Source organism: Nicotiana tabacum, chromosome 14, assembly GCF_000715075.1.
Source record: "Nicotiana tabacum cultivar K326 chromosome 14, ASM71507v2, whole genome shotgun sequence".
NCBI lineage: Eukaryota > Viridiplantae > Streptophyta > Magnoliopsida > Solanales > Solanaceae > Nicotiana > Nicotiana tabacum.
The window spans coordinates 47,542,326-47,560,378 of record NC_134093.1 but is presented as its reverse complement, the minus strand read 5'-3'; the positions used below and the strand labels follow the sequence as shown (position 1 = coordinate 47,560,378).

The window sequence follows — 18,053 nt, the reverse complement described above, 5'->3', positions numbered from 1 at the left end:
AAAAATAGAAGGAAGTAACAGCAGGATCACAATTACGTTTCATATTCAACTCTTTTCTTATCTGAATCTTAAGGACAGGACCCTACCCTATTCTCGAACCCTCTGCCGAGCTCTACCCTGCCCGCATTTCCTTGTGTTTTGAAGAGGAAAAAAAAATCTCTCTACCTGCTGCCAACAGTCTTTCTTCGGAATTATCTGAACGGGTCGATCCTCCCATCCCGTTTGTTTTAGCAACTTATCCTAAGGTCTCCTCGCCAAGAGCTCCCCGGCGACGACAGAGGAAGCAACCCGTCTGCTGTGGCGGGGCGGCTTTTTTCTTTCACAATAAGACCTGGACGATTATCCCTACCTTCGGTAGCTTACGAGTTTACGTCCATCCCTGGTCGGGTACAGTTTCCTTTCGATTTCTCCCTTGTAGCCGTTACCCGAATTCGCGCAAGTGTGTCCACACCCCCCAAACTTACTTGACAAGGAATCCTTTCTCGCGAACAAACACAACCCCCCTTCGGTCAAGTAAACCAAGCTCACAGAAAAAAGGATCAATCCACGAAGGTGTGGCACTTCTCCACCCTCTGCTAGCAGCTTTCTTCTCTTATGATTTTTTCTTAAGTAAAGCCTAGGGTTATTTGGTATTGACGATAGAAATCAATAATAACGGAATCGAGGGGACCTAACGTGACAGGGTAAGTATACACATTCAAAAACCCTTTCACGTAAGTGGTGATATCTTCGTCAGAAGTAGGAATTATTTTTTTATTCCAATTGCAATCTTTCTTTAACTGTTTGAGGTGCTTCTCGGTTATCAAACACATGTACCTCGATACTGGCTCACATCGGCCAGGGACCGATGAGCCTTTTAGAAGTAAGAACACACGTCTTGGGAACGCACTCCTCAGGCCGTGGTTCTGCCGGTGTCTCATCGACGGCACACTGTGAAGATGAAGCCTTCTCTTTCTGAGGAATGGTTTGTGATGTTTTCGCCATTTTCGAATTCAAAGGTGAGGAGTAGAAGAAGGTGACAAAGATTTGGTAAAATTAAAGGAGGGCTTTTTGCAAAGAGAAATCACAGATTTGCGGGTAAGCCAGAGAATACGAAAAGGGACTTGAGAAATTTGGAAGATTGAAGAGGTAAAAATGGTAAATGATAAAAGAAAGGGTTATTTATAGGTTTGAGTAATGGCGGTTCAGTATCAGCGGTGGCCGACCACCGTTTGACATGCATTAAATGTCTTGAAAGACTAAATCGACGGGACAAATATCACGTGCGTCATGATCGAGCCCGATGAAGACGTCAGCTTATAATCCGATTGAGCTGTTGAAAAATCATATCGTTTCTCACCACATTTTTCCTGAGAAACGAGGGGACTATCTGTATACGGTTGAAATAGATTTCGACCTTCGTACGTCTGATCGAGTTCGAAAGATAATCGATCGAAGTGAGACCTCGAGATGGGTTCCGAAGATGGTACAATCAAGCTTCGAATCCGTGGGGCTGATCAATGTCGAGTTCGATATCATTGTCAAGCTCGGATCCAAATAGAACTATGATGCAAAGTAAATCTATCAAGCTTATGATCCAGAGACCGACCAACATTGACCTCAAATCAATTCGAGCGCTCGAGCCAAGATCGAGAGCTCGAGTTAGAATCGAGCTCAAACCAAGATCGAGAGCTCGAGTCAAGATCGAGCTCGTAGACAAAAGCCGTTGCAATCCCACTAGAGAGAATCTTTGCAGAAATTGTGAAAAAGCTGATTTATCGTGGGTCTCCTACTGAGTGTTTTTTAATTATGTTTAGAGCAAGATCCCTCTACTATAAAGGGCATGGTTATCATTTCTGTAACGAAAAGTTATTCAGGCTTACATTGTAATAAAAATACTATATTCTCCCATAATAAAGAATCGTCTTTTCAGGCTTCTTAAATTAATTTCACTTGTTGAGTCCTAAGATTCATCTTCTTTACAACCTTATCTATTTTGCATTCTTTGCAATTCATATTTATATTTTTATTTATCCTTACAATTTGTATTAAGTTGCGCCACATATCCTTAGAACTACGTACAAATTCAACTCCATCTGTTTTTCGGGTAAACACTAATCACACGTTTAAAGGAATGGTCTTTAGTCACTAATGTGTAATTGTGTCTCTTCTACTTATCATATTTAAAAAGAAAACAAAAAAAGAACCTAATTGAGGCTATCTTTGTTACTCCATTAGAGAGAGAGTTCTCCAATAAAATAATTTTGAGATTATATCAGTAATTCAATAGTTGCAACTCTACTCAGAGGCACTGTTTTAAAAAGCGTGGGCGTAAGGCGATGCGTTTTACATATGCCTCAACGAGGCGTAAGCCCCATAGGTATTTATTTTTAATATTTTATAAAATAATATAATTACAAAAAATATTTATAAACAGGTAAAATTGCATAAAAATGAAGAAAACTATAAGCTCTATATATATATATATATATATATATATATATATATATATATATATATATATATATATATATATATATATATATAGAGAGAGAGAGAGAGAGAGAGAGAGAGAGAGAGAGAGAGAGAGAGAGAGAGAGAGAGAGAGAGAGAGTATCATCTCCACAAAAAACTAGTCAAAACAATCTATTATACGCTACTTAGAAGCTCAAGTAACTTGAGTCGAAAAGAATAAAGTTTTCTACATGGAGGAACAAAAAGGATGACTAACCTTCAATTTGAACTTTGAACTTGCTACTATGAAGGAGAATGAAGTTCTCTTTGTATTTGTAAAAAAAATTGAATATTCGCTGCTTTTGAGAGATATTAGCAGATTAGCGGGCAAGATAAAGAATTGGGAAAGACCTTGAATTGGGGCTTCGATCAATAAAAAGGTCTTGACTTTTAAATTTAATACATTTTAGTTTCTTTTTAAAACTTTTGAGTAATTACTAAGCTGAATTTTGAAAATTTGGATATTATATGAAGGACTTATTCAATAAAATTTGTTTTAATTTGAAAAAACTCTAGGGCTTACGCCTCACTAAAAAAACTCGTCCCGAACGCCCGGGCGTACACCCCGAATTGTTGGGTGTACGCCTTTTGAGACTGAGAGGTCTTTGTTATTCCACTCCCACCCAAAAATTTTAAAACAAAAGAAAAAGAAAGACGAAATAAAAGAGGACTTTGTCTTTGGGAGAGAGAGAGAGCATGTCCCCTTCTAATTTGGACTGTAGTACCGTAAGCTACCAAGTCCAAGAAGCATTTGGGTATTTGAGTATGGAAATTATAGCCACCTCTTCAATGGGATGGGAGAAACAGAGAAACTACTATTATTAATTATTAATTAATTAATTTAAATTAAAAGAAGTAAAACATATCCATAATCCCAACTGCCAACGACTCAGTTTTCCCCAATCTTGATTAAAGCCTTGACTCCTCAATCATCCCTCGTAGCATTCCACACATGACCACGTTATTATTTTTCCAACTTCCTACGTCTTCAGAACCTTCCATTTGAAAAAGGAAAAAAAAAAAAAGTAAGACCGTCCAGCTTCACCCGTTTTCATTTCTCATTTAATACTCCCCAAAATATCTCAGTAAACGCATCAAAATTCTTCTTGTTTTCCTCTGCTTCAGTTTTTTCCCCTCCAACTCATTCTTGATCAGCTATGGCTTCAATTCATATCTTTGCAATTTTCTCTCTAATTTTTATTCTGCTACCATGGTCCACTGCTAACAATGCTCTGCCTCCTATCTTCTCCCCTATCCTCGGTAACTCATAATCTCTATACCTTTTTTGTAAATTTCATTAACTTATATTGACCCCAATAATTGGTGAAAGTTTTAATTTTTATCAAGTGGGGTGTTCTTAATTTGCGTTTCTGTTTGATTCTTTGATTTGGGTCTCGGAAAAGATTCAATCGTGATGGTTATTTTACTGATTTTTTGAGTTTGTTTTTTGTTTGGGACAGAAAACGTGTGTAAAGAGGTGAGTTGTGGAAAAGGAACTTGCAAAGCTTCTTCGAATGGTACTTTTGGTTTCGCATGTGAATGTGATCCTGGCTGGACGCAAACTCGTTCCAAAAACGATAACTTTTTCAAGTTTCTTCCTTGTGTTATTCCCAACTGTAAGTCCCCGTTTAACTTTTATACACCGATAATATAAAGATTCTTTTAGACTAAATGTTATATAAAAAATAATTATAAGTAATGGCTTGTGATAAGAGTGAATTAGTTTCCTTAATAATAAGCTATATGACCTGGTGTAACATGTTAAATATACATTGATAGTTTAAAAATACACTGATATAGGTCAAATTTCTTAGCGTAATCAACTCTGATGTTTCCTCTGTTGGATATTTTTCTCTTTGTTCTTTTATAGTCTCTTCAAATGAATAGAGGAATTTTCTTCTGCTTTTGGTGTTCCCCTTTTGTTTACGAATGTTCTGATTATCATTTTTGAACTTATTTGGTCACACTTACACTCTGATTCTAGAATACTTTTGCCATCTTTTTTTTTTTTTGGTAAATTTCACAAATGATTATATAATTATAATTTTTTTTCGCCAAACAAAAATCACAGTGACCGAAAAATATAACTTTTCAATATAAATTTCTTATTCCAATTTTTATTTTTTATTTTCTGTTAATAAATAATAATTCAATTACAATAGGAATGACCCAACCCGACCCGACCCGTCCGCCCTAATACACATATATATAAATTAAAATAAAAATAATATTAAAAGTGAATCCTTCAAAATACTATATACACTTCTATCTTTTATTTTTTATTTTCAAGATTTTCATTCAAATTTGTAGCATTTTTATTTCAAGTGCTCTCTAATTATACCCTTTTTATATTTTTTTAGAATCTCATGCATTCCAAACTAAGTTTTTTGTAGGGGAAGGATTCATTTTTGGTATTAATTTAATAGTTATATGAACATTTGTGAAATTTGACATTTTTTTTTTCGTTCTCTGTTTTAAGGAACTGTCTAGTGTTTGATTAATATTTGTAGTAGCTAATGCAGAAATATATAAGCAGGTTTGAAGAGTGATTGTGAACGAAGATGTCTGATATCAAAATTTTACCTCGATTGTTAAAAACTGGTCCTAATATGAATCCCTGCTGATTAGAAGTTACAGTTTTTAATATATCCATTATAAGAGAAAAACCAAAAAGAAAAATAAAATCTAATGGAAATTTGAGAGATGTTGGTTGATGAAACAGTTTTTTTTGTTTTTTTTGTTTTCTGTTATTCTCATGTCATCACTGAAGTATTTGTATTTCAAGGTTAGAGTTGGACTTCTGTGATAGTGGAAGATTTTACACGTTTTATCAAAAGGGACACAGAAAAATAATCTATTAAGTAGTAAATGTCTATCTTGATTTTTCATCCTCTTTGACTTCTGATTGATTTTGTTCACACAAATTTGCTTAGCCTAACAAAATTGATTGATTCAGAAAGCTGCCTGATAATACCATTCCCTTCCGAAGCTAATACCAAATTAACAAGTTACACACAAAAAACAATTCTAGCAAGTAATGGTCTTATAATCAAAGTATCATTTTCATTTGAGACTAGTCTGATTTAAAAATCTTAGCTTGATTGAAATGGCAGCCCAAATAAATGATCATGGTTTTTTTTTCCGTTTCATTCATTTTAGCTATTTATTTAAAGATACGTAGTCATTTTCTTGACACCGATGCTTTCTTTCACCAGGTACTACAAACTTCTCGTGTGGAGAGGACGCTCCCGCCCCAGCACCAGATAAACGAACTAATACATCAATCTTTGAACGTAATAGCAATTCATTATTGATGATATTATGCCATACTTTTGTAATCAAATAGTTAATAAAATATTATCTTATTAATGTTATATTTCTTCCTTTGTGATCTTCTAGCTTGCCATTGGGCTGAATGTGGAGGCGGCATGTGCAACAAGACCTCTCCCGTGACCTATTCTTGTGAATGCCAAGAGGGTTACTACAATCTACTCAATCTCACTGCTTTCCCTTGCTTCAAAGAATGTAAGAACTATGCCTTATGAAACCACTTCTAGCATTCAGATACTAATCAAAACAGTGTCCTAATGATGTAACAGTAAATGATATAGAAATGTAGCCAGATAGTTATGACTGAGTGACAACCATCTGATACATGTAATAGGTGCTCTAGGAATGGATTGTTCTCAGCTTGGGATTGATATAATGGGCAACAAGTCATCTTCTCCGCCTCCTAGTTTGCCTGATAACAGCAAAAGTATAGGTAAGAGTAATTTTATGAATGTGGCCATTTACTTGCTCTTTCTTTTTACCAGAACTAAGATGGAAACTCTAATATTCTTGTGTTTTCTAGTACAAAATACACTGAAATGTCCTGTCTATGCTTATATATGAGTAATCTTTATCTCAACATGCAAGACTGCAAGTTAACTAATGATCCCAAATTTAATGTCAATTCCATTTTTCTCTTTTCCGTGTAAAGCAGCTATTTCGTTTTTTGGTGGTGGTTATGGCTGGTCGATCATCACGGCTGCAACTATGGCTGTGGTTTTATTGATATAGTTACCTCTGCCAGAGGATGAGATTCCTTCCGCCTAGATTGATGAATAAGCAAGCTATTTTGCAGCTGGTTTTGGCTTTCGATATCATATTTTTGTAAATCCGACACAAGTGATTTAGAAAATTTTGCTTTGTTATTTAGACAGTAGGGAAATTCCACTTTCATATGCCATTGAGTTATATATTTCCTGTATATTGCATTCTGGGGTTTGAAAAAACATTCGTGAGAGGTTCCTCAATTTGATTGGAGGATTGAACCATTTGTACTTGTGCTGTTGTAGTCCTTAAAATTATTTATGTTTTGTCAAAGTAAAGGAAATGAACAAGAACTTGTGTATGTCTTTTTTTATGCAATGATGGTAGTGAGTAAAAAGGTACAGGTCTATACTTAATACAGAGTATCTGAGATAATGAGCTCATAAAAGTAGCCAAGTATTGATAAAATGTTCCAACACATTCAGGAGTTTTCTTGTGCAAAAAATATTTGGGCTTTCCATTAAGGCACATTCTCGTGTGTCATTTGAAAGGAAAAACACAAAGTTCTCAGAAAAAGAAATTAGAAAGAAAAGAACAAGAGAGTAACTTCATTTTCCTTCATATCTAATGATCTTTGCCGGTAACTCGAACTATTTAGGATTAATCTTTTCCTCCTGCTGTATGTAAGTTGCTATTGAAAGCAAATGACTAAAAGATGAAAATGTTATACCCACATCAGATTTATCAGAATGCTGAGAAGAAATGAAAAGAAAATGACGGGAAGGAGGAGAGTTACAAAAAGCCCAACCTCGAAGAAACCGAAGTAGTCAATCTTGGAAGCGAAGATGACGTGAAAGAAACCAGAATCATCATTCACCTACAAACCGAGCAGAAGGAAAAAATGGTTGAGCTCCTCCGACAGTACGTTGACGTGTTTGCATGGTCCTATGATGACATGCCAAGATTAAGCACCGACATTGTCTCGCATTGACTATCCACTGACCCTACCAGACCGCCGGTCAAGCAGAAGCCCAGAAAGTTCAAACCTGATTTAAGTCTGAGGATAAAGGAAGAAGTGACTAAACAGATAGAAACAAATGTGGTAAGGGTCACCAACTATCCAAGCTAGTTGGCAAACATCGTCCCGGTGCCTAAGAAGGATGAAAAGATCAGAATTTGTGTGGATTACCGGGATCTTAACAAAGCTAGCCCGAAGGACTATTTCCCCTTGCCAAATATCCACATCCTCATCGACAACTATGCAAAGCACGAACTGCAGTCGTTTGTGGATTGTTTTGCTGGATACCATCAAATCCTAATGCACGAGGAAGACACAGAGAAGACAACTTTCACCACTCCTTGGGGAGTCTACTGTTATACGGTTATGCCGTTCGGTCTCAAGAACGCTGGCGCCACCTACATGAGGGCCATGACAACCCTTTTTCACGACATGATTCATAAGGAGATTGAAGTGTATGTGGATGATGTCATCATAAAATCTCGAAAGAGTTCAAAGCACTTGGACGACTTGAGGAAATTTTTTGAACGCCTACGAAGGTACAATTTGAAGCTGAATCCAGCAAAGTGCGCATTCAGAGTCCCTGCTGGAAAAATATTGGGTTTTATTGTAAGTAGGAAAGGGATAGAACTGGGTCCATCAAAAATCAAAGCAATCTAGGAATTACCATCACCAAAGAGCAAGAAAGATGTCATGAGTTTCTTGGGAAGATTGAATTACATCAGTCACTTCATAGCCCAGTCCACGGTAATGTGTGAACCCATTTTTAAGCTGTTAAAGAAGGATGCTGACACGAAATGGACGGAGGAGTGCCATAAAGCCTTCGACAGAATCAAAAAGTATCTTTCAAACCCGCCAGTGTTGGTTTCCCCTGAATTAGGGAAACTATTGTTGCTCTATTTGTCAGTCTTGGACAATACTTTCGGCTGTGTGTTGGGGCAACACGGCGAAACTGGGATAAAGGAGTAGGCCGTCTACTACTTAAGCAAGAAGTTCACACCATGCGAGTCCAAGTATACTTTGATAGAATACACTTGTTGTTATCTGACTTGGATTGCTCAGAAGATAAGGCATTATATGTCAACATACACCACACATCTAATATCTTGGCTCGACCCGCTAAAGTACATTTTTTAGAAGCCAATGCCTACTGGAAAGCTAGCTAAATGGAAAATTCTCCTCAACGAATTTGACATTGTGTACATAACTCAAAAGGCTATCAAAGGACAAGCTTTAGCCGCCCACCTTGCCCAGAATCCAATGGATGGGGATTATGAACCACTTACCGCGTATTTCCCCGATGAAGAAGTACTATTTGCCGGGGAAGATATTGCAGAATTATAGTCGGGGTGGAGGATGTTTTTCGATGGAGCAGCAAACTTCAAAAGAGTCACGATTGGGGCAATCCTGATCTCAGAATCTGGACAACAATATCCAGCATCGGCAAAGATAAGATTCCCTTGTAGCAATAATATGGCTGAATACGAGGCATGCATCTTTGGAATCAGAATGGCAGTCGATATGAACATCAAAGAACTTATGGTCATAGGAGATTTCGATTTGCTAATCCACCAAGTCCAAGGAGAATGGTCAACCAAAAATGTCAAGATACTGCCGTACATGCACTGCGTGAAGGAGCTGTGCAAGAACTTAAAAAAGATTGAGTTCAAACACGTCCCCAGAATTCAAAACGAGTTCGCCGACGCCCTTGCGACCTTATCATCCATGATTCAACATCCAGATAAGAACTACATGAACCCCATTGAGATAAAAATCAAGGATCAACATGCCTATTGCTTCCATTTGAATGAAGAACCGGATGGTAAATCTTGGTACCATGACATCAAGAAGTTCCTTGCGACCCATGAGTACCCAGAAAATGCTACTACTGGTCAAAAGCGAGCCTTCAGGAGGTTGGCAAACCACTTTTTCCTCAACGGGAAGTCTTGTAGAGGAGGACTCCAGACTTAGGTTTACTGAGATGTGTAGACGCCGCCGAAGCAATCAGATTTCTGGAAGAAATACATGCAGGGACGTGCAGACCCCACATGAACGTTAGCCAAGAAGATTTTGAGATCTGGATACTTTTGGATGACTATGGAAAGTGACATCATCCGCTGTGTGCAGAAGTGTCACTAGTGCCAGATTCATGGAGATTCCATCCGGGTTCCACCAAATGAGTTAAATGTAATGGGTTTTCCCTGGCCTTTCGCCGCTTGGGGCATGGACGTGATAGGACCTATAGAGCCTGCAACGTCAAATGGACATCGTTAATCTTGGTAGCAATCGATTTTTTTACCAAATAGGTTGAAGCATCTACTTACAAGGCCGTCACAAAGAAGGTAGTGGCAGATTTTGTACTGAACAACATCGTTTGCAGATTTGGGATACCAGAGTCTATCATCATTGACAATGCCGCCGACCTCAATAGCGACCTCGTGAGGGAAATCTGCGAGAAGTTCAAAATCGTCCATCGCAATTCCACAGCTTACAAACCACAAATGAATGGGGCAGTCGAGGCAGCTAATAAGAGTATCAAGAGGATTTTGTGAAAGATAGTGGACAATCACTGACAATGGCATAAGAAATTACCTTTCTCTTTATTAGGTTATCGGACTACCATGAGAACATCTACTGGGGCAATGCCATACATGTTGGTATACGACACCGAAGCAGTGATACCCGTAGAAGTTGAAATACCGTCCTTAAGAGTCATTCAAGAACCAAAATTGGACTATGCAGAGTGGATACGTGTCAAGAAAGAACAACTCATGCTCATTGATGAGAAAAGAATGTATGTCGTATGTCATGGCTAGCTATACCAGAACAGGATGGCTAGTACATTTAACAAAAGAGTGAAGCTTCACCAATTCACATCGGGGTAGTTGGTTCTGAATAAATTCTTTCCCCATCAAGAAGAAGCAAAAGGGAAGTTTGCACCTTACGTGGTCCATAGAGCACTGTCTGGTAGAGCTCTAATCTTAGCATAAATGGATGGAAGAGTTAGCACGAAGCCGATCAATTCGGACGCAATCAAGAGATATTACGCCTGAAGACAGATAGAGTTAGAATTTTGATGTAACAGAACTACGTTCAATATGACTTCCCATGGAGGGATATGTAGGCAACCCACGTAGGGTTCGGTCTCTCTCCCCCTTTCTCTTGTAATAGAAAAACCAAATGTCATTTTTGTATGTTTTTCAGGAACTACGCCGACTTGATTTCCTTAGAAAGGAATACGTAGGCAATCCTCATCGGATTCAGTCATCTTTTGTAATTGAACTACGTTCTGGCCTGATTCCGCTTGGATACGTAGGTTGTGTGAGTCAGACTTGGCCATTTTCATTTCTTAATCTCATCATTTTGCATCTATTGTAACTAAACTACGTGCTGACCTAATTCCGTTTTGGATACGTAGGCTGCCTGAGTTAGGCTTGGTCGTTTCATCACAATTCATCATTATCCCATGAACTATGTTCAGAACTGATTCCATTTTGGATACGTAGGCAACCTGAAAGAGTTCGGTCATAACCTTAGGAAACCTCTGTAATGCATTAGCCTTAATTAGGATGCAGTCGCAACATCAAGTAGCCGTATTGTCAGAGACACCATGGATGATCAATATCAACATGATGAAGTTCTTGAAGAGATACGTTCGCGTGTGGAGAACCTTTCGTAACATGTCATAATCCGGGACGATGGCGTTTGCCTTAAAAGAAAAAAGTATTTTCAAAATATTTTCTAAAATTATATATAAAGTAATATGTTCCATATATCGAACTTCATGGCGCAATCATGTCAAAGGCTAGGGCAAATCAATATCACGGTCGACGCAAACCAACTTCCCCCTACTAAGAAGTTTTCTTTGGGTGCAGGGTCAATAGGGAGTAAAGAATCGCTGGGACCATACTGGGGCAAATGACGGACCCGCCACTTGCCTAAGATTATCTCTTCTGCTTTTACTTTAAATTTTTGAGAACATCTAAGGCTAACTCTTAAGTCCTTTGTAGGTGCTTCGGAATCAGACTGCTGACACAAAAATCTGTAAATAGCAAACCATCTATGCAATCAATCGGAGCATCCTGTACAAATCGCACGATGGCTTTGCTCTTCGAAGTCTTGTAAATAGCAAACCGTCGGCTCAACCAATCCGAAAACCTTGTACAAATTGCACGTCGGCTTCGCTCATCGAAGTCCGGTAAATAGAAAACTGTCGGGAGAACCAACCGGAGCACCCTGTACAAATCAAAGTCCTGTATATAGCAAATCGTCAGCTCAATCAATCGGAGCGCCTTGTACAAATCGAACTTCGGCTTCGCTAACTGGAGCCTTGTATATAGCAAACTGCAAACTTTGCCAATGTAAGGAAATCCGCAGCACCGCTCCGTCAATCACGGATGCCGGAATAGACAATCGCAAACCTCTTCACAAATGTTCTGCCAATTAATGGCCGCTACCTAGATTCGCAGTCAAGAGTATCTCTTGGGCATGCTTATATTTCATTTCGCTATTACTTTAAATGTTTTAAAGTTTTGTTCGTGCAACTTTAGGCATGATTTCGATTGCTCCCCAGCGGAGAATACTTTACATTTAAGTGCAAAGCTCTCCCAACAAGTGGATACGCACTCTACAAATCAAGCTCTCCCAACAAGCGGAGACATTTCTCAGTGCAAAGCTCTCCCAGCAAGCGGAGATGCACTTTACCAATCAAGCTCTCCCAACAAGCGGAGACAATTTTCAAATGCTCCGACAGTTGTGGAACGGTACATAACCCGGCTAACAAAACGAGTCAGGATCAAGTATCCCATCATCCCACCCCAAATAATGGCTCGCTGGCAGCCAGATATCATTATTCCTGCATCATTTATATCGCATCTTAATATCTGTATTACAATATATTGGTATGCATGTATATCATTTTGTTTTGCAGGGAAAAACATTACAGCGTGGAACTATTTCTTAGCAGCAGACCGAACTACAATGCTATGGGGACAGCCAACCCAGTAGTGGGCCCAAGATCCCAGCTCAAGATGACCAGCGAGCTCAAAATTTTGAATCATTCAATTAGGCCGCAAAATTCAGCCTATCATGAATGACCAATCTTTCATCTTGCCGTATCGTCACAATACGATATTGGGGCAATTCTTTCGAGTTCTGCTTCCTCAAAATCCATACTCCAAAACTACATGAGGCCTGATCCTCGTCAAGCCCGAGGTATGTAAGCAATTCAAAGCTAGAATTCGGCCCAATATTCCTAAACATTCCTAGATTCTTCCTCAACTCAATTCCGGAACTCATAATTTTCATGCCATTCTTGCAAAGCATGCCTAAAGTAGGGACAAAATTGGCTTTGGTTCAATTTCTTTGCCCGAAAACTCTTTCATCGTCTCAAGTCAAAGAGGGGCAGCTGTTGACGGCCAATTTTAACCCTCCTTTTTAAGATTAATTTATTCACGCTTAACAATTTACGATAAATACTTTAAAAATATTTTCTATTAATGAATATCTATTTTATAAATTAATTAAGTATTAGTTTTAAAATTAATCATGTAGTACTGATATTGTGTAATTACAAATGTATTTACTATTATAAAAATAACTTCTGTATATAACTTTTGTATATATATTACATAGGTTTTATAATTTGACAAAATTACTCCTTAATTTCCAATGAATTAGGTTACTATGTTAATATTTTAAAATTAGTGCTATAATTCGAAATATATGTTATTTATAGATAAATAATTAAAATAATTAGTAACATATAGTAATTATAATTTTACCACATTTTATTGAAATTGTTAAGCTTATTTGAATTAATTTTAAGAGGGTTAAAAACTAAAAGGCTACAATTGCAATTCCTTCATTAAAAATGAAGTGTCTATTCATTAAATCAAAACCAGCCCAAATACTAACCAACTAGGTCACGCCATGTCACTCTCTAATCCCACTCACAAAACAAACACAAGCAATCTGAGCCGTTGATTCAAATCATTAACGGTCACAAATTATCCCTATTTTCCGTTTAATCTCGACCCAGTATTAGACATTATCTCAGTTGTTGGATCACACAGATCCAACGATCCTCGTATTTTCTCGAAATTGATTTTCTTAAATGTGTAACACCTCGATTTATCAGGTCCGTTGATCAAACGATCCAACAGCATAGATCCCTTCCCTTGACTTTAACCTTAGAGACACCCCAATACCCCAGAAACCCTAAATCATTTGTCACCTGCATAACCACCCTTCTTTCCCCATCTTCTTTCTTTTCTCTTGCCTGCCCAACTTCATCAATCAACAGACCTTTCACAAATTAGTGCAAGGTCATGAAATTAACTTCGAATCATCCCTTTTGCTTTCATTATCCACAAATCCTGTTGACTTTCCCTCTTTTTTTGGCCAGATCAGAAATGCCAGGACCTGGCTCCTTGAAATCGAAGCACCATTCCATTGTCCCTTCAAATCAACTCATAAATCTACTTCCTTTGTTCCTAGGAGATAAAGCCAGTAAGCTCAGTTTTTCATTCTCGTTGTTAAGATTCAAAAACCCCAATTCGAAACCCTAGACCTAACTGATGATTTTTATTTCATCTGGTTCCCTCACTCATTCTACCAAATCGGAGCATGCATATGCACGATTCAGAGTTCATCATAAATATTCTGTACCCAAAAGTCAAACGCAGTGACCTCTGGGTTTTGGGATTTCCCACAGCGATCGACTGTTCTCCACTCAAGTAAATTCAAATACACACCCTCTGTCCCTTGATTTTATTTCGATTTGCTAACATCATCAACTCATCGTCACTGTCCACTATCTTAGTTTGAAGTATGAAACCCTAAAGCCTTAAATGTCACTATAAAAAGGGGTCTTCAATGCTCTCACCTAACACGAACGAACATACACAGATACGAGCACACTAAGCACAAAAAGAAAACACTAAGAAAATTAGGGTTTTTGGTCTTAGCTCTCTTACTGTTTTCCCTTTCTTTTGTCGAGTTCTTTTGCTGGTTCAAGCTCGAAGATTCTGGGATCCTGAGCAATAAAAAGAATTCATTTAGTCTACTGCCTTTAAGAAGGTGAGCATCTTTCTCTCCCTTTTTCTTTTTTGTTCATCTCTCTGAATGATTTAGGTATGTCAAGTTAAGTTCTGTAGATTATAATTATTCTGTATGTGTTTGACATGTTTGAAATTTATGCTTTGTTAGTTTGCCGACCTTTTATGGTTAGCTTGTTCTGTTATGATTCTCTAAAGTGATAATCGATTAAGTCATTGATAATTGTTGATCATTGTTCTGAGTTTTCCTATAGTCTCCCCGTCTAAATTCTTATATGTTTATGTTCAATACAAACTTCATAGTTCTCAATGACTTGCAGTAAACTCATCTCTGTCTTATTGCACTTCTGTATTTTTGTGAGTTTTGGAAGCTGAGTTTACTACCTGATAGTTATGACTAAAATGAAACCTGAACTAAGATGACTTATATTCCCCTGCTTCTTAACCTTAAATTTGAACTTAAAATGTCTAAATACTTTCTTTTCTGCCCGTGTTTGTTAAACTGTTTCTGAGTTACCACTATAGTCCTTACTATGTTTGATTATTATCATTGTTAAACCAATCACGTTCATGTTTTCCCTTCACTAATGATACTGTTGTGATCTTCACTTCTGCATATAATTCCCTGCATCCTAGTTTCTTTATGATCGAGTTCATTATTTGGTAATCTTAACTGGTATACATTTGAAAGTTTAACGAGTCTATATCACTAAGCTAAGGTGAAATAATTTAAGTGATTAGATACTTTTCTTCTCTACATATATATCTACTAACTCTGAGGGTGATATCTAGGCTATCATTATAACCTTCTCATAATCATACTCAACTGTTTTATGCATTTATAGGAAGCTGTCTTATTTGCATCAAACTGTCCTATTCTCATGAATCTTTGTTTTATATATATTCTGTTAAAGTTAAGCTATCTTCATCTTCACATGTAAGTCATGATCTTGTTTGGATAATGTCAACTGGTAATTGCTGCATAACTAAGTTTGTTTGACCCCATGATTAGTTCAGATCGTCATTTACATGTGTAATTCAAAACTTGTGCTGTACATGATGGTAGGCTATAATCTCATATTTTAGTCGCTTATTGCACTCTAATCCACTACACTTTACTTGTGTTGAGCTTTAACTGGTATTATTTTGCACTTATTGCATATTTTATGCCTTGTAGGAATGATTCCGAGTTATGTAGATGTTGTAAAGCTAAATCAAATAATTGGAGCTTTGAAGTATAAGTAAAAGCCCATAAGATTAAGCCGGGATCGTGTTCGAAGTTGGAGGATCACTTCTGGACGTCAAAAATCAAGGAAAAAGCAACATTCATAGGAAATGAACTAATGTGACGCACCAGGCGTAGCACTGTGCAACACATGAAAAGTAATAAGTTTGAAGTTTTCCTATTTCGTCTAGAAAATGGTGATTTCATTTGGGCCCGACCCTACTTGGTATAAATACATGGAAAAATATTATTTTCTATAACTGTGACACATATTAGACCTAAGGAGGCTAAGGAGGAGTTGGAAGAACACGAGCATAGTTATTTCATCATTCATTCCTCACTCAAGACCCGAGTTGGATTGAATTAAGTTTTCCTATACTTTAATTTTATTTGTGATGAATTTCTCCATATCTATGGAGTAGTTCCCTTTAAGGTATGATGGATTTGGTGTATTTATGATTGTTTGTGGATTATAACTTTAGTTTTATGTATTGAAGCATTCTTTGGATGATTTAACTGTTGCATCTCTATTCACTTGTTCATGTAATCGAGAGATGCATAACTTGTGATGTCTTTGCATTATATTATTGGTTGAGTTCATTAATTCTTCTTAGTAATCGAAAAAGGCTAGTTGAATCATTAATTAAACCTAGTTAGGAGAATAATCGAAAGAGGTTTTCCAAAAGGCTGATCCACTACGCATTCTTGCATATCTTCACGTGCTTAAATTGGTTCATCTTGTGAGGTTAAGACTTAGTCGAGAGAGGAGATTTTGCTGAACGTTTGAACTAATAATTGAGTGAATTCGAGAGACTCACTTGAACATTAGAAGTGAATTATATATAGTTAGATCCCAAAAAATTATCTTGCACCTATCCCATCACAACCCTATCTTCTCCCATTGATAACCTTCTTTGCTTGTTCCATGTTGCGATTGCCATTAGTCAATAGCTTTAGATTCTTAGTTAATTTTAGTTATAAATCATATAAATCTCAATTATTGATCATCTTGGATAGCAATCAAGCTAGAAATTACGAGAATACTATTTAAATATAATCTGGGAGACGATAATTTTACTATACTATATTTGATTAGTGAGCATAATTTAGATGTGTGTTTCGAGCTCTTCAAATTTTGGCGCTGCTGCCGAGGATTGGTAATCAATAGTATTTCAAGTAGTTTGTAGTGCTAATTCAGAAATTTTTCTTTTTCTTTTTCTTTTTTTTTGGTCTCTTTACAGTTGGTGTTCTTTGATTGTGCGCAGGTTACAGCTTAAGATTGGTGCACGCCTCATGCTTCTACTAAAGAAGTGCTACCATATGAGACAAAAATTAAAAAATAACTGCGACAGCTGAGGAAGGAAAGAAATCTCACCGAGACATTAGAAAAGGTTGGGCAATCCTCAAACAAATAAGATATGGCTGGAAACGGTGATGATAATACAGATTTGGCTGCGAGAGAAAAGCAGCCCAACGATGAGAACAAGCTGCATGGGATGCTGAAGAAGAAACTATTAGAGATGCATAGATTATCTACGAAGAAGAGAGAGGTCGTAGAATTGCTCAAAATCAACCTTTGGGTGTAGACCAGTTCGGAAATATAGCTCCCATGCCCGGGAGATGACTTGGCGATTATGCTAGACCGGTCTACATTCAAGGTTTATCAAGTGTTAAACCACCTCCAATTGTAGCAAACAATTTCAAGTTGAAGCAAGGGTTCCTTCAAACCCTTCAGAATTGTTGTGTCTTTAGAGGGAAGCCAAACGAAGATCCAAAAACACATCTAATGGACTTCGAGGAGATTATGAACACCTTTCAATATAATGATGTGTCACAAGATGCAGTGTACTTGAGGGCATTCCCCTTCACACTCAAAGACGATGCAAAACAGTGGCTTCGAAGCTTACCCGCAGGTTCGATTAGAAAATGGGAGGAGATGACAAAAAAATTCCTTGATAAATACTTCTCCTCAGCTAAAACAGGCAAGTTTAGAAGAGAAATCCATAACTTTTGCTAGAAAGATACTGAAACTGTTTTTGAAGCATGGGAGATGTTTAAGGAGATTGTTCGAAAGTGTCAACATAGTGGAATTGAACTCTGGATGCACCTCCAGGACTTTTGGGATGGATTGACACCGGCCTCACGTAGAATATTGAGCAATGCAGCTGGAAGCTCATTGATGAAGAAGACTCCAGAGGAGACAGTTACAATTCTTGATGAGTTA

General features: G+C 37.4%; 1 protein-coding gene and 1 non-coding gene across 3 annotated transcripts; one reads left to right on the top strand and one right to left on the bottom strand.

Moving 5' to 3' along the window:
• Positions 1 to 3,537: 3,537 nt before the first annotated feature.
• On the top strand, positions 3,538 to 6,889 carry LOC107794138 (uncharacterized). Of its 2 annotated transcripts, none has more exons than XM_016616603.2 (6): positions 3,538 to 3,753; positions 3,954 to 4,109; positions 5,709 to 5,786; positions 5,893 to 6,018; positions 6,158 to 6,256; positions 6,476 to 6,889. In XM_016616603.2, the coding sequence occupies exons 1-6, from the start codon at positions 3,651 to 3,653 to the stop codon at positions 6,553 to 6,555; spliced, it is 642 nt and encodes a 213-aa protein (XP_016472089.1). In that variant the 5' UTR covers positions 3,538 to 3,650; the 3' UTR covers positions 6,556 to 6,889. The 2 variants fall into 2 exon arrangements, with proteins under 2 accessions (XP_016472089.1, XP_016472090.1); XM_016616604.2 differs by having other exon boundaries at positions 3,543 to 3,753; positions 6,479 to 6,889.
• A 10,924-nt stretch (positions 6,890 to 17,813) lies between these two features.
• On the bottom strand, positions 17,814 to 17,920 carry LOC142169269 (small nucleolar RNA R71). Its single transcript, XR_012698979.1, has one exon. It is a non-coding gene; the product is annotated as a small nucleolar RNA R71 (small nucleolar RNA).
• Between the last annotated feature and the right edge of the window lie 133 nt (positions 17,921 to 18,053).

Coding starts and splice junctions, on each gene's coding strand:
- LOC107794138 (XM_016616603.2), top strand. CDS start 3,651: ATGGCTTCAATTCATATCTTTGCAATTTTCTCTCTAATTTTTATTCTG. Junction 3,754..3,953: donor TATCTTCTCCCCTATCCTCG/GTAACTCATAAT, acceptor TGTTTGGGACAG/AAAACGTGTGTAAAGAGGTG. Junction 6,019..6,157: donor TTTCCCTTGCTTCAAAGAAT/GTAAGAACTATG, acceptor TACATGTAATAG/GTGCTCTAGGAATGGATTGT.